Source organism: Balaenoptera physalus, assembly GCF_965194825.1.
Source record: "Balaenoptera physalus genome assembly, chromosome: 20".
NCBI classification, from domain to species: domain Eukaryota; kingdom Metazoa; phylum Chordata; class Mammalia; order Artiodactyla; family Balaenopteridae; genus Balaenoptera; species Balaenoptera physalus.
In genome coordinates, this window is record NC_138901.1 from 54,822,559 (window position 1) to 54,838,193 (window position 15,635).

Genomic DNA, 15,635 nt, shown 5'->3' on the forward strand with positions numbered 1-15,635 from the left:
GATTTGGGTTTTGTTTTGTTTCAGTGCTGAAAGTTGCAAGGAAAAGAGGTGTGTTTAAAGCAATCTGTGGCTATCTTGTATTTGAGTAAATCGTAGAGTGGATCAATTCCCTCAGCTAAAGAAAGGTTTTGGCTCAACTGTTTAACATTTTACGTGTCCCCATATCACATAAAGAGATACAATTTATATTAGATGGGTGATATAGACCTTTAATGCCATGGCCATCATTTTAGGGGATAAAGGATCTGCATGGAAAAATAAAGGACAGCACAGGCATTATGATTCTACATTCAGTTAATTAAATTTGAAATGTCCAATTCATCATTTATGGCCTCTTATTTATTTAAGTCATTCATTGGTTAATTTTTGAGTGGCAACCCTGGGCTGAATGCGATACGCTCTTCTACAACAAGGTAGCCCTGTCCTCAAGGAGCAGGATAAAATCAGCTGACGCAAAGGGCATTTCCAGTCTAGTGACATCAGTAAAGAAGAGGAAAGGTCAGAGCGAAGTTTCAGGCTGGAATGAAAGTGTCCTACAGTGAATAAATCCCCAGATCGCTGTGCACTGTGGATGCTCTGACGCTGAAATTGGTGAGAGTTCAGATCAGAGGTTTTTCCACATTGGTATTCCAAGGGCCTCTCCAATACAAGTATTCTGATGAACTCCAAGGTGGGAATTCTGTCTGAAGGTGGAATTCATTACACTAGCAGCGTTGCTCACCAGTGTGAACTCTCTGATGCAGAGAATCTCAGCTCCACCCGACCCCATGAAGACCTCTCGGCTCTTCCCCACGTTCGCTGCACTCCTGGGATTCCTCCCACTTGGGAGTCAGTGGAGTGGAGTGTGTATTATAGCCCTCCTGTGACTAAAGTTCTGCCCTGGCCCCAGCACAGCCCAGCTCAGAGAATGCCAACATAACCAGCAGATCAGGGGCACAGAAGCATTTTTCTCCTTTCTAGAGGATGTTTTGGGTAATCTGCCCACTCCAATGCATAATCACCCTTCTTAGCAAAAGGCCTCAAATGATCAACTCTGCTGGCCACCCTGCGCTCATTCCCTCCACATCTGTCGTCTTAGTTCCTCCAGCAGCCTCAGAGGACAGTGCTTTCTTCCTTCTTTCTGAAGCCAAACCTGCCTTCTGTACCTTGAGTATGTCCTTTCCCACAGCCACTAAATTAAATTTTAATAATTAGTTATTAGATAAGTATCTTAATAGGCCTGGTTGGAAGTTTGAAAGAACCTGGGCCGCGGCAAGGACTCCATGAACATCTGGGAACGGCGGAATAGATCCCACCCTGGGATGTGAAACGTCCTCACAAACGACAAATCACGGCGGCCTGAGAGACACCAGCCCAGGTCCCGTCCGGCGGGCGCCCCAAGACTTGACTTCGGGGTCAGCAGCGCGCAGCGGCCCACTCTCGGGGCCCTCCCGCCTCAGTCTCCTGTCCCCACCGGTCACCAGCAAAAAGGCACCCCGGGCCTCGACCAATCACGTCGCGCGCCGCCCCGGCCCGCCCCCGCCCGCCAGGTGGCGCACGGACAAGGGTCCCCAGGCTTCCGAAAGCGGCCCCAGCCTCAGGGCTCGGTGAGGCTCCTATCAATACCTCTTGGTCCCGGAGGCAGTGGCGGCCGAGCGCGTTCGATGACTTAGAGGTTCGTCGGTGTCGGTGCCGGCAAAGTTGGGTCCACCGATGAAAACACTGCCTGCAAAGCGTAGTACAAATAAATAAAACATCAGCATTCTCGTCGGCGGCACCGCAGGAGAGATGCGAGTCGCGGCCGAGTCCCAGTGCGAGGCCCGGGCTGGAGACAAGGACGTGGCAGGGACGGCCAGCGGGTGCAGAGGGGTGAGCTCGCGTCCTGGGGCTCGAGGAGGGGGCCGCGCCTGCCTCGTCGGCCGCCGCTCCCCAGCTCTCAGGGAGGAGGCGGGCTTCCTGCTCCGTGGGAGAACCGAAGCCTTCTCGCCTACTCCCCGCTCCGCAGCGCTGACCTCTACTGCATAGCTCAAGTCCCCACCAGCCTCATAGCGCTTAGCCCCCGCGCCTCGCACAGGTCCCAACGCGTCGTAGGGGCTCAGCAGGTGGTTGATGAATGTGCAGGGGCCCCGCTATTGAGGCTCCTTGCCTCAGGTTATCACCAGAATCACCACGCCCCGCTTCCCACTGGATTTTACTGAGGCTCCAACTCCCGTTCACTTTCAGGGGTTCACCCAGGCTGATGGTCCTGTCATAGCTTCATCCCCAAAGCTGAGGGATGTGATGAGGGAGAGGTTATTGCGGGTTACTTGGTAATTTGTTTTATAGGTAAGAGTTTGATTTCAGGACCGTGTAAAGGACTACAGGGGTCCAAAGATGAGTTTCAGATGGTCCATGAATTCCCTGAATTTGCATGCACATTTTTCTAGGTAGAGCTTTCCTGAGTCTCAAAGATCCCGTACCTAACAACCTAAGGAAACTGCCTCAGACCAGGAGTCACTCAGGAGAACATGTTAAAACAAAACAATAATAAACACCAGCACAGAAATCTCAGTAACATTTTTTTAAAATCCAGAATAGCTCTTTTTTTTCCCCCCTGCACCGCAAGGCTTGTGGGAACTTAGTTCCCTGACCAGGGATCGGGCCCTCAGCAGTGAAAGCACGGAGTCCTAACCACTGGATCATCAAGAAATTCTAGATCCAGAATACCTTACATTAAGTTGATAATCATGAAAAACTGTATCTATCTAGATAAACAAAGTAGGTAACATTTGCCCTGTTATGAAAGATAAAAGACCTCACCAAACAAAGCAGAAGATCAAGGACCGAGTAAACAGGACTTCCCTGGCAGTGTAGTGGTTAAGAATCCGCCTGCCAATGCAGGGGACACGGGTTCGAGCCCTTGTCCGGGAAGATTCCACATGCCGTGGAGCAAGTAAGCCTGTGTGCCGCAACTACTGAGCCCGCGTGCCACAACTACTGAAGCCCACGAGCCTAGAGCCCGTGCTCCGCAACGAGAAGCCACTGCAATGAAGCCTACGCATCGCAACGAAGAGTAGCCCCTGCTCACTGCAACTAGAGAAAGCCCTCACGCAGCAATGAGAACCCAACACAGCCAAAAATAAATTAATTTAAATAAATAAATAAATAAAAGGACAGAGTGAACAGCTTACATAAAACCGGAAGCTACCAGAGCACATGTTGGGGTACTAAGGTGAAATTTATAGGATGGCAGGAAAATGGCATACAAAGTCATATTAAGACCATAATGAAACAATGTACTTTGGAATATACTTAGAAAGGCATCAAATCAGTAAAATTGTAAAGAAATACTTTATTTACATAAAGTGTTAATATACCAGTAAAACTGTTTAATTAGGGAAGGATGAAAATGTACATGGTTAAGTCTGCAAAAATTCTGAAGGGTATTTCTGGGTATTTTGGTAGGTTTTTGAGACTGTGAGGCCTGGTATTTTTAATGGGTCTAAAATTAAGAAAATTCACATCTTTTCTTTCCTTGATAGAATTCTACTTGCACTAGATTATGACTACCAGTCAATTATATTATGGTCAGATTTTGGCTCCCAAGAAAATTGAGGGGGAGGGGGCAAACAAGGAAAAGAGAGAAATATTTCTGAGCTAGCTGGGTGTAAGGTGGATAAGGGCAGGTAGTGAGGTTACAGGATGTGTGTATAGTGTATATAACAAGGTGGAAATAATTTCATTCACCAGAATTTCTCTTGGGAAAGCACTAATATATGTTGGAAAATTCTTCTTAGAATGAGAGGTGAGAACTTCCTCCCTTAATATGATCAGGCACAACAAAAATTGGTCACTAAATTGCCTTCTAGTGTTCCAATGAGTGGTCTGTTATTGAAGGGCCTAAAAAGGAGCTGAGGTGACAGCCCTCTCTGAACCCCCTTCTCCACCTCTTACACACCAGAATCTTGAGTAAAGTCCGTATTACTCATGGATGCTTCTGTGAGGGGATCCTTTCTGGGGAGCTTGAAGAGGTGCTGAGTTCTATATTAAGGGCTGGTAAGGGGTGAATGTGCAAATAAAATATTCAAACACAGGAATAAGAAGTTAAGGGAACAGGTAACATCCAGGTTTCACGTGAGAAAGATATGTTTGGGTATAATTCAATTTGAGCTTGAGTGATGAAAAAGGAATGAGAGCACACTGCACTTGTAAACACCCTATGGAAAGAGATAAGTTAAAGAACTTCTGCCAACGTCTAACTACTAGAGACAGAGGTACCTGGAAGGATTTGGAAACTGTGTAATCAGCTGTTTTCTGTTTGTTTTGGTATGGACTTTTTTTTTGTCTTTATTGAATGTTACAATATTGCTTCTGCTTTATGTTTTGGTTTTTTGGCCTTGATGCATGTGGGATCTTAGCTCCCCGACCAGGGATCGAACCCACACCCCTGCATTGGAAGGCAAAGTCTTAACCACTGGACCGCCAGGGAAGTCCCCATCAACTGTTTTACTTGTACAGCCCTTTTCTCAAGCCAAGGGCATGAGCCCGGGGGTGGGGCACATATTGGGGTACAGAATAAACCCACTTGATGGGTTTTGGCTATGACCAATTATGTTTCCAAGGACATGATTTAAATCCATTATATTCAAATTCATGTAGTAATTAATAATGAATAGAAAATGTACAAAGGATTTCGAATAAGGCAGTAATGCATGCACCTATTCACAGTACAGCACAGTGCTTAGGAGCACAGCTCAGGGCTGGAGTCTTGGCTCTAGCACTTACCAGCTGTGTGATCATGGGCAAGTTACTTGACATCTCCCCTGCCCCTCACCTTTCAAATTGGGGTAAGAGTACCCACATCACTGATGGTTGTGCAACTCCATAAATTAAAAAGCATTCAACTGAACACTTAAACAGGTGAATTTTATGGTATGTAAATTATACCTCAATAAAGCCATTTTGTTTGTTTTTAAAAAAAGAGTACCCACATCATAGGGAGGCTGTGAAAACAAAAATGTAAACTGTCTGGCACTGTGCCTGGCACATAGTAAAAATTCAATAAATACTAGTGATTAGTATTAGTGTAATAAAGAGATTAAAGAATAAAACACTGAAGATATATAAAGTTAAATTTTTAAAAAAGAAAAAAGCAATTATTGGGCCAGTTGAAACTTGAGACCATTTAGTTCAACTCCCCTCATTTTACGGATGAGGAAATTAGGGATCAGCAGGTGAAGTGCCTTATTCAAGGTCTAGTTCTAAGACCAGACCCCAAGCAAGCTGGATCTCTGTTAGTGCAATTCCCACTACCACTCACTGCCTCAGAAACACTGACACATGAAAAATCGAGGATGTGTTTCCTTGAAGAAAAAAAAAAACACGTAAGAGAACACAGAAAACACATGTAGAGATGCTGAAGAAAGAGAATTCCAAAGCCAAGGGCAAACTGAGAAGAGGCTGTCACATCCTGGCCTATCAGCCAGGGACCCCAGCAGCGGGGCCCAGGCCATGAGAGCCTAAGTGCTTCGGCAGGGCAGGGTCCTGGTCAGTCAGGTGAACCAGCTCGTCACTGTGGCCAGGAGCCTAGTGACGATGAAGCTGCAGTCCTCTTTGTTATTTCCTGACACAGGATCTGTCAGCAGCACCAGAAGCTGGGGCCCAGAGTGAATGCAGCGAGTTCTTGGGAGCAGTCAGTCTGAGTGGCCCTAAAGTGGGAAAGAGCTGCAAAAGAGCTGCTTCTGCAGTCAGTCTGAGTGGCCCTGAAGTGGGAAAGAGCTGCAAAAGAGCTGCTTCTGCCCATGCTGAGTAGTCTGGCCTCACTTGTTTAATCCCCTGGCCTTGCTAATCAGCCCCTCTGGATTCTGAGGGCCTTCACTTACAATCCTATAAATTGCTTGTCAGTTTCCTCCATCATGGCACCCTCTCAGATGACTGAGGAAGCCTAGCAGGAGATGGGAAATGACCCAAGCTTCCCGCTTCTTCATTAATGCTGCCATCTTCCAAGGGAACTTGATAGCAAGTTTGGAAGATTTTGAAGCTAATAAAAGCTTACTAAATTCCAATGCTAAACAGTGGGAAAGAGAGAGGTGTGTCTTCTAGGCCGTGACTTTAACATTTCAGGAGATAATATTCGAGGGGTCAACTCTGTCATTCCTAGGAAGTAGTGGTGGAATGTTCCTCCATTTTTCCTGAACAGTAACAATTTGGGCTAGATGGCCAGTAAAGACCCCTAATGTTATGTGATCCACTAGTGGGGAGGCAGGAAGGAAAGGAAAAAGGGATAGTGGAGAATTAAGGCCTGAAACAGCTTTTATGATTTAACTCAGTACACTGAAACTTCTCAATGAATAGTTCATAAAAGTGCCTCATCCTTTTTGACCAACTGTTTAAATAAAAATCAGTAAAAGGACAGAGGAGGTTCTGTCCATTCATTTGATCTGGGAACTTGGGGTACAGACTGAGAACAGTAAGTCTGACTTCAGCTTTTCCACAGAAGGCTTTCATGTTTTGCAGATCATTCCATACAGTGAACACTTTGATGTCGGAGGAGGTGAGAACTCCGACTAAAGGTCTTCTGACATTCTTGGCACTCATAAGGCTTCTCTCCAGTGTGAATTCTCTGATGTATGATAAGTTGGGAATGCTGGCTGAATGTTTTCTCACACTCATTACATTCATAAGGTTTCTCTCCAATGTGAATTTTCTGGTGGAGAAGCAGCTCAGAGTTATCCCAAAAGGTTCTGGCACATTCATTACATTGATGAGGTTTCTCTCCAGTATGAATTCTCTGGTGGACAATAAGGTGAGAGGTCCGCCTAAAAGCCTTTCCACACTCAAAGCATTCATAGGGTTTCTCTCCAGTGTGAATTCTCTCATGTCTAAGAAGTTCTGAGTTTCCCCTAAAGGCCTTCCCGCATTCCTTACATACGTAGGGCTTCTCACCAGTATGAATTCTAATATGTCTAATAATCTCTGAGTTCTGGCCAAAAGTTTTCCCACATTCATTACATTCATACGGTTTGTCTCCTGTATGAATTCTTTGATGCCGGATGAGCTCAGAACTCTGACCAAAGCCTTTCCCACATTCATTACACAGATAGGGTTTTTCTCCAGTATGAATTTTCTGGTGTCTAATGAGGCCTGAGCTATGCTTGAAGGCTTTGCCACACTCATTGCATTCATGGTATCTTTCTTCAGTATGAATTCTCTGATGCTGAATAAGCTGTGAGCTAACCCTAAAGGTCTTCCCACATTCATTACATTCATATGGTTTCTCCCCAGTGTGGATTCTCTGATGTAGAATAAGGGCTGAATTCTGACTGAAGGCTTTACCACATTCTTCACATTTATAAGGTCTCTCTCCAGTGTGAATTCTGTGATGGTGGATGAGATGTGAACTCTGAATGAAGGCCTTTCCACATTCATTACAAGCAAAGGGCTTCTCTCCAGCATGAATTCTCAGGTGCCTTCGAAGGCTTGAGTTAGTTCCAAATGTTTTTCCACATTCTTTGCATTCAAAGGGTTTCTCTCCACTATGAACTCTCATATGCTGAATAAGATGTGAGTTCTGATTAAAGGCTTTCCCACATTCTTTACATGTATGAGGCTTTTCTCCCAGAGGACTTCTATGTGTTTTATTAGGTCCTAAATTCTCTATGAAGTTTTGGCCAGAAGCAGCAAATGTGCTAACTGCCTCTGCCGTAGTATCTCCCTGATATGTGATCAGGTTTGAGCTAGGACTGTAGACTCTCTCACTTTCATTATTCTCATGGTCTTTCTCACTTGAGGGTGATTTCTTAAAGATAATCAACCCTGATGCAAAGTCTCTCTCCTCAGGAGACACCTGCTCCAGAATCTCTTCTGTGGACTCTCTGGAATGCTCCTCCAATATGTCTTCTTCACATGCTGCTCCAAACTCGTGACCCTGATAAACCACCTTTGGAAGTTTTTCTAATATTGCCCCATGTGGTTCAGATTCTTCAGAAATTTCTTCCTTGGGAATTACCTCCTTGTTCTCAGTCCCCATCTCACAATCTGAAATGAGAGAGGGTAAGTCTGTGAAGTGGCTGTATCACAGCTAAATGAAGCCAATACTAGGGAGTATGGAGCTTGACATGGTTCTGACAGCACCCAAAAGCATCTCTGTATCTGGTGAGATTACAGGACGCTGTTGAAGAGAAGAGAAAGATTTAGGATTATGGTGGACATGCTACACAAAGAGCTGACGCTGACTGAAAAGAGTGAGGGAAATTATCAGAGGAAGAGATTTAAGGAGAGAAATAGGAAATGGATGGTAAGAAGATGCTGATAAAAGTTCCATAATATTAACAGTGAATTGAGGCAGAACCTGAGGTTGGTAATAAAAACATTTAAGGAAAATTGTGGCCATATTAATAGATGGCACATGGAAAAGGTTGGGAAAGGGACAAAAATGACTAATATAACCTTTGGGTTTATAGAGGAAGAAACCAGAAATGAGTAGCAAGAAGAACTATCTTTAGCCCAGTTCTGTGGTGCTCACCAGCTCTAGAGAATAGGGGATTGTATATGTTGTAGGGGTTACCTATTCAAAAGGTTAATGTGACTTAGCTATAACAGGGACAGAAGGAACCACCCTTGGCTCCCGTATATTTGGATGAAGTATGGTTCTAGCTTAATTTTCTCCAGATGGTTACTAAATTGTATCAATACCTAATTTTCCCTACTAATTTGAAATGCCTCCTATACCATAGTCTAAAATTCCATATATATCTGGGTCAATTTCCAGGCTCCATTCAGTTCTATTGATCTATTCCCTCTCTAATACCAAACTGTTCAACCTACGGTAGCTTTAAATTTTTTAATATGTTAGAGAAAGTGCTCTCTCATTAGTCTTCTTTTTCAAATATTCCTGTCTATTCTCCTATTTTTCCAAATAAATCTTAGTATAATTTTGTAAAATTTCCAAACTTACCCTGATGTTTTTATATCCATCACGTTTCTGTATGTCTTCTCTTTTAGTGAGTTTTTCTTATATTTTCTAACTGGTTGTTATTATATATATATGTGTGTGTGTGTGTGTATATATATATACACATATATATATACATACATATAGCAATGCTGTTGATTTTTACTTACTAATATTGTAATTGGTCTCTTTATGTAATTTTCTTAGCACTTTTTTTTAGTTTTTTAAAAATTTATTTTATTTATTTTTGGCTGCACTGGGACTTCGTTGCTGCGCGCGGGCTTTCTCTAGTTGCAGCGAGCAGGGGCTACTCTTCACTGCGGGGCGCGGGCTTCCTCTAGTTGCAGCGAGCGGGGGCTACTCTTCGCTGCGGTGCACGGGCTTCTCATTGCAGTGGTCTCTCGTTGTGGAGCACGGGCTCTAGGTGTGCGGGCTTCAGTAGTTGTGGCACGTGGGCTCAGTAGTGGTGGCTCGCAGGCTCAGTAGTTGTGGCGCACGGGCTTAGCTGCTCCACAGCATGTGGGATCTTCCCGGACCAGGGCTCGAACCCGTGTCCCCTGCATTGGCAGGCGGATTCTTAACCACTGCGCCACCAAGGAAGCCCCTCTTAGCACTTTTATAAATCTTAAAGCCTATACTTTTTTAAAACTTCTAAAAGGCTGTGGCAAGGATTTTTAGTTGTCTATCCCAATCTCCACTCTTCCCCACCTCATCAGCAACAGAATAATGAATTTATTTTTGTAGCAATGAGGCTGCCTAAAGAAATATATTCTCAGCCTTCTTTGCAGCTAGATTTGGCTATGTAACCAGTTTCTGGCCAATGAGACAGTAAAATGCAAATGACAGCACAAGGGACTTCTGGGATATCTCCTTAAAAGTAAGGGGATACATCTCTTCACCCTCTTCTTCTATGCTGTGCCTGGGGCATGAAGTGATAGCTGAAGTGCCATCTTGGACCATGAGTTCACCAGCATACCCTACAGTGGGACAAGAACAGGAAGGAACCTGGGTCCCTGATGACTCTGTGGAGCTGCCATACTTGCCCTGGAATGCCTGCCTCTGGACTTGTTTTATCTAACAGAGAAACAAGCTTTTTCCTTGCTTAAGCTATTATGGTTTTTTAATTTATGAAGCCAAACTTGCTCCTAATTGGTACAATGGCCCCAGGGATTTATCTATCCCCTCACAGAAGTAAGGTCCAAATGCTGGGGAAATGAGCCCAGCTTCTGTTCAGGTATTAAGTAACCGGGAGCTAATATTGAAGAGGAGAGGCCCTTTGCCTAGAGCAGTGCATCTGTGCACCACAGCAAATCTGAGCAACACAATCCTCCCATCAATAAAAGTGTTAATTGCAGAAGGTGATTCTCAAGGGGGAATGGGGCAGCTATGGGACTTCATCCTTATATTGCAGAGTCATGGAATGGTTTTTAAGCCAAGGAATGACACAGTTCACGGTCAGATTAGCATTTCAGGTAGATGCACACAAGTGGCCATTTAGTGGCTGAACCAGAAAGCAGCAGCCCAGGACATAAAGGAGATCAGTTAAAAGTCTGATGCAGTCATCAAGGCAAAGGGTGATGAGATCTAACTAGGGTAATAGTGGTAGTGTGAATGAAGAGGAAACAGACTAGAGAAGTGCTTGAGAGGACAAATTCTCTAAGACTTGGGGTATGATTGGATATAGGTGTAAGGAAGGTGTAATTAGATGGATAGTGATACCACCAAGGTTGGGAATATTGAGGAGCAGCTAGTTTAGGGGGGAAGATGATAAATGAGCTGTGTTTTAGACAAGATGAGTTTCAACACACCCATACAGAAGTACCAAGGAATCAGTCAAAATATACTGGTCTAAAGCTTAGAGTAGTCAGGACTAGAGATACAGACTTGAGAGTACTCAGCATAGACAATAATGAGTATAGTTGTGACAACTGTCAGATACTGAAGACAGAAACCTAGAAAGCCAAGGCCAACATTGAAGAGTACTCCAGTTAACTTCCATGTTCCCCTCCAGATCTTTCAACTTTTCTTCACCCTGCTCTCTGCCCTAGAAGGTAACCTATATAGCACTCATGAAGAGGCCCTCTGGCTTCCAGTTGTGTTCTGCCAATGGGGAGCCCCAGCAGGGGGCTGGAAGGAGGGAGGAGAGTGAGGTCAGAGTATTTATCCTCCTGGTTTCTTCCCATGAGATCACCTTGGGTTCATGGTGTCCCTCAATTGAAGTTCATTACTCCTCTCAAGGAGTCATCCTACCCAGTTGTCTCTGTGGGTTCCAGGCCCTCCACTACCTCTTGTCTCCTCTGGCCTAGGGCTGGTGACTACTCTGCTATTGCCAATCCCAGCTTCCTCAGTACCCTGCCTACACCTACATCTTTTATATTAACTTCTTTGCAAATAAACCCTACTCAAATTATCCTAATTTGAGCGAAGTACCTGTTTCCTGTTAGGACCCTAATGATAAAGGGGTAGGTAGAGGAAGAGAAGCCTGCCAAGAAGAGAAAGAATGGTTAGTGAAGTAGGAGAAGAACCAGGAAAAGTGTCATAAAAGTCATCAAGGCAATGGCAGAGGGAATTACAAAGCGTCACACACAGTTGATAGATCCAGTAGGATAAGAACTGGAAAACGTCTGCTGGGACAATTAGGTGGTCACAGATGACATGTGAAAACAGAGTCAATGGAATGACAGAAGCAGAAGCCAGGTGGCAGTGGACTGATTAATTAATTTGCTGCTTCTTTCAAAAAATTTGGGTGAAAGGAGAGGACCAAGATGGGCAGTAGTGTAAAAGGTCAAAGAAAGTCAAAGAAGGATTTTCTCTGACGGTAGAGATTTGAACATGCTTATATTAGAAAGGATGGTGCCAGTAGAGCGGAAGGTTAAGAGGGAAGAAAAGATGAGATTACTGAAGAAATGAAGATCCTGAGAGGCAGGAGAGACTGGGGTCAAGTGGTAAGGGAAGGGGAAAGGGGTGATTTTGGGGTGCCCTTTGTACTGCCCTTTTTCTCTGCCCAGCCTCCAGTCATCCACAGGACCATACCCTGGGGCCTCCCTAGTCACTCAGGGGTACAGCCCTGGTAAGCCCTCTTTCCTGACACCTGGAAGGAACCTGATCTCCTACTGAAATCCTGAAGTGTTGGAAGCTCTTTGTGCTACCCCTAAAAATAACCTGGAATCTTCTTCAACTTTCCCCCTCTCAGCGCCTTCTCTAATTTTCCCTTGGCATAAGGGCAGGCACCCAAAAACTGGATTTCTCCTTTTCACTGAAATTTTTGAAAATTATAATGTGTACCTATGTAACTGTAAGAATCCATTGTAGAGAATTTAGCTATCTTCATCCATGGTACTATTTGAGTTAGAAAGCACTGTCTTAAATAAATTTCTCTCTAATGCTCAGCCAAGAACAAGTTCCACAAGCTGGTATTTCAGTCCCTATCTACTTCTGACCCCCTTACTGGCCTTTCCTTTTCACCAGCATCTCTCCTATAGTTACTTCTTTTCCAGCATCAAGCTCCATACAAAGTCAGCATTCATAAAACCCACATCTGTCCCACACCATAAGGAAAATCACGTGTCCACGGTAAAACAAGATGCAAGACATAGAAGTTAGGTATGTATATCTATCCCCAACTTCAACACCTGGTTCAAAATTCTAGTCCAGAAAGTCTTCCCCAACTAAAATTTGCCCCCTCTGATTATTCTTTTACTTTGCATTCCACCAGTGACACGATATTAATGCCATTTGTTAAATATTGTTTTGTTTAATAGACACCTTCTCATATACCAATCAATGCCATCCTCCTTTTTTTTTTCTTTTGGATGCACTGTGTGGCATGCAGGATCTTAGTTCCCTGACCAGAGATCAAACCCATGCCCCCTGCAGTGGAAGCGCAGAGTTCTAACCACTGGACCGCCAGGGAAGTCCCAAAGCCATTCTCCTTTTGGTTGATTTTCCAGAGGCACAGATACACATTAGACCTCGTCCTCATATGGAAACACTCTACTACTCATAGCATAAATTTAAATTTCCAAACATAATTTCCTATTTTGTCACTTCTTCACGTTTCTAAATTTGAAATTAGTTGTTTCTGGAGAGAGATAAGATGGATGTGCCATCTTAGAAGTAGGATGACCACTCTTGGTCCTCAGTCTGGGGGATGACAAGCATCTACTGGGTCTCCATAGTTCAGAACAGGGTCTTCGACTCTGCAGATCTGGAATTTTTTTTTTTCAATGCACTCAGAAATCCTCATTCACAAAATACTGATGCATAAACCAAATATCCGCCTATTAATTAACCATGAGAAATAAAACTTCAAAAGGACCATACTGTCTACATGAGAAGCCACATAAAACCCTAAAAATTGTTTAGATGGCTTACAATCATAGCAGGAAGATTTTTTTTTTTTTTAATGAACGATTCTTAAATAATGATTCTTGGCCTGGAATTAGGTTAGATGCAGAAAAGTCAACTGGAAAACCTCTAAAAATACTAACTTCCAGGTCCCACAACAGACCTCTCAGAGTCAGAATCTCCAGGAGTAGGCAAAGAAATGTGTATTTTTAACAAGTGCCCAGTTGATTCTGATGCCCTATCAGGTTTGGAAACCACTGTGTTAGACAGTCTGAGTGACTGGAGTTACCTAACTCTCAATCTGGTGCATCTATCTCTACCAAGGTCTGGTCCACCAAGCAGATCAACACATGTGCAAAGCAGCAGGATTACAGATAACACTGCCAGTTCTTGCTCTGCATTCTTTTTTCCTGCCCTCCAACTTGACCCCTCCCCCACCCCTACCCTAAACTTCTGAGAGCAGACAGGGAATATAATACAACTAACTAGGTCACATTTCCATTACGCTTATCAGACTGACCCTAGTTACTGTGACTGGACCTGAGTTTGCCCAAACTGCCTAAATCAGAGTTTACAGCAATCTCTTGGGATAGCAATATCACTTAATCCTCTGAACTTATCTGCCAAAAACATAGTGATTTTTAGTAAAAAATCATTAAATAATCTATCAGCTGACGGCCTGATTAGGTCTTTTTAAAATGTTGTTAAAAGCAAAGATTGGGACTTCAGTTATAAAAGGTCCAAGAATCATTTACTTCCTCAGTAAACTGTCCCCCTGTGTGGCACTCCAGAGGTTTTTCCACCCCAGAGTGATATGCCATAGTAAAATTAAGGAGGGCATGGGTGAGAGGTATGTCTTTCTTTTGTAAAGGAGGAAAAGAGCAATTGTGAAAAAGGAGGTGGAAAAGAGAAATCTATAGGCCACAGGTCCACTCCCAAGCACACTGGTGGTAGGCAAGGGTACAAACTGAAGTCAAGGATCTAGAGACTGCTTTCCATTCAACAATCCATGCACTTACAGATGTTATAGAAAATGTTTGTGGACTCCCCCCATGTATGTCATTTGAAGACTACTGCACTTAACAGCATTCTGGGCAGAGCATGGGGTGAGCAAAGCCTCAGAGACTAGGAAGTACAGGAGGAATAAGAAAAGGAACAGAAAGAACATTCTGACCTCAATGTAGCATGTGCAGAGTTGGGGTAAAGAAGGAGAGAAGATAAGTGAGGATGCACTAACCTTCTGGGGAGTAATGAAAGCTCTTACTATGTGCCAAGCAACTTACACACATTCTCTTGTTACACCCTTACAACCTCTTGCTGAGACAAGTATGCTGGAGGCATCAGTGTAGAGAGGAGCGAAATCAGCCAATTGGCGTGCTTTCCTGACTTTCTCCAGCAACACTTCTGACAGCCCCAGAGCAGGCTGGGAATCTGGGGACACGTGTGGTAGAAGAATGAGAGAGTGAGGGACTTGAGGATGTTAGCCAGGACACAGCTGAGATGACCAAGTGAGACAGAGAGACAAATGAAGTGGGGGAAAGAGGGAAGAGTGGAGGTTACAGACAGGGTGAAGGATGTGGTGAGCACATGGATCCAAGGGCAGGAATCCTGCAAATTGGCACGAGGTTTAATTTTGAAATGTCAAAATTTATAACATACCAAAAGTAACATCCTCTGCAACTATTCAAATTCATGATGAAAAAATGATGAAACATTTTGGATGTCAACTTACAAACATGTAAGGAGATACACAAAGCTTTTCAAATTATTTTACGGGATATTTGAGCAAAAAAGGTTGCAGTGGCCTCGCACTCTTTGCAGGAGATCTGACCTCACCCAAGAGCTCCAGGAGTGAGCTCCAAGTGAGTTAACCCAGTTAAGTTAATACCATTCCCCTTGCCAGTGACTGTTCAGAACAGTACGGATTGATTCAGGAATGGACAAATGCCTTCATCTGGGTCAATGATACTCTGAGGAAGTTTGCTGGGAACTTCTGGGAATAGTTTCCTGCCGTCCTGAGAGAACCACGGAAGAGACTTCTACATATTGTTGCGTGGAACCGCTGCTGCCATTTCACTACCAGCTGTGGATGAAGGCAGGACAAGCTGAGAAAATCGAGGGGAAATGGAGCCAGCAAGGCCACTAGTTTCAGTCATTCCTGAAACCACTTTACCTCTTGACTTCCAATAATGAGAGCTTATACACTTTTATTTTTTAGGCCAGCTTGAATTGTATCCTGTGACTTATGGACAAAAGCATCTTAATTCATAAAAATACTTTCCCTTAACTTCTGAAAGGTCAGATCCTATTAAATACTCAGTATCCAGTACAAGGATCACCTCCTCCCCAAAGTCTTCACTTACACCTGCAGGAAGGA

General features: G+C 43.9%; 1 protein-coding gene across 3 annotated transcripts in view; it reads right to left on the reverse strand.

Moving 5' to 3' along the window:
• The window catches only part of ZFP3 (ZFP3 zinc finger protein), a 61,694-nt gene that overhangs the window by 8,458 nt on the left and 37,601 nt on the right, over nt 1-15,635 (reverse strand). For 2 of the 3 annotated variants that reach the window (XR_014257995.1, XR_014257996.1), the window contains exon 2: nt 1,606-1,705. Coding sequence is in view for 1 of the 3 variants with exons in the window: in XM_082443892.1 (XP_082300018.1) it covers nt 6,476-7,987 (1,512 nt within the window). In the remaining 2 variants the exon portion in view is untranslated. Of the gene's footprint in view, nt 1-1,605; nt 1,706-6,252; nt 7,996-15,635 lie in introns of those variants that run through there. The other variant, XM_082443892.1, reaches the window with a different exon arrangement.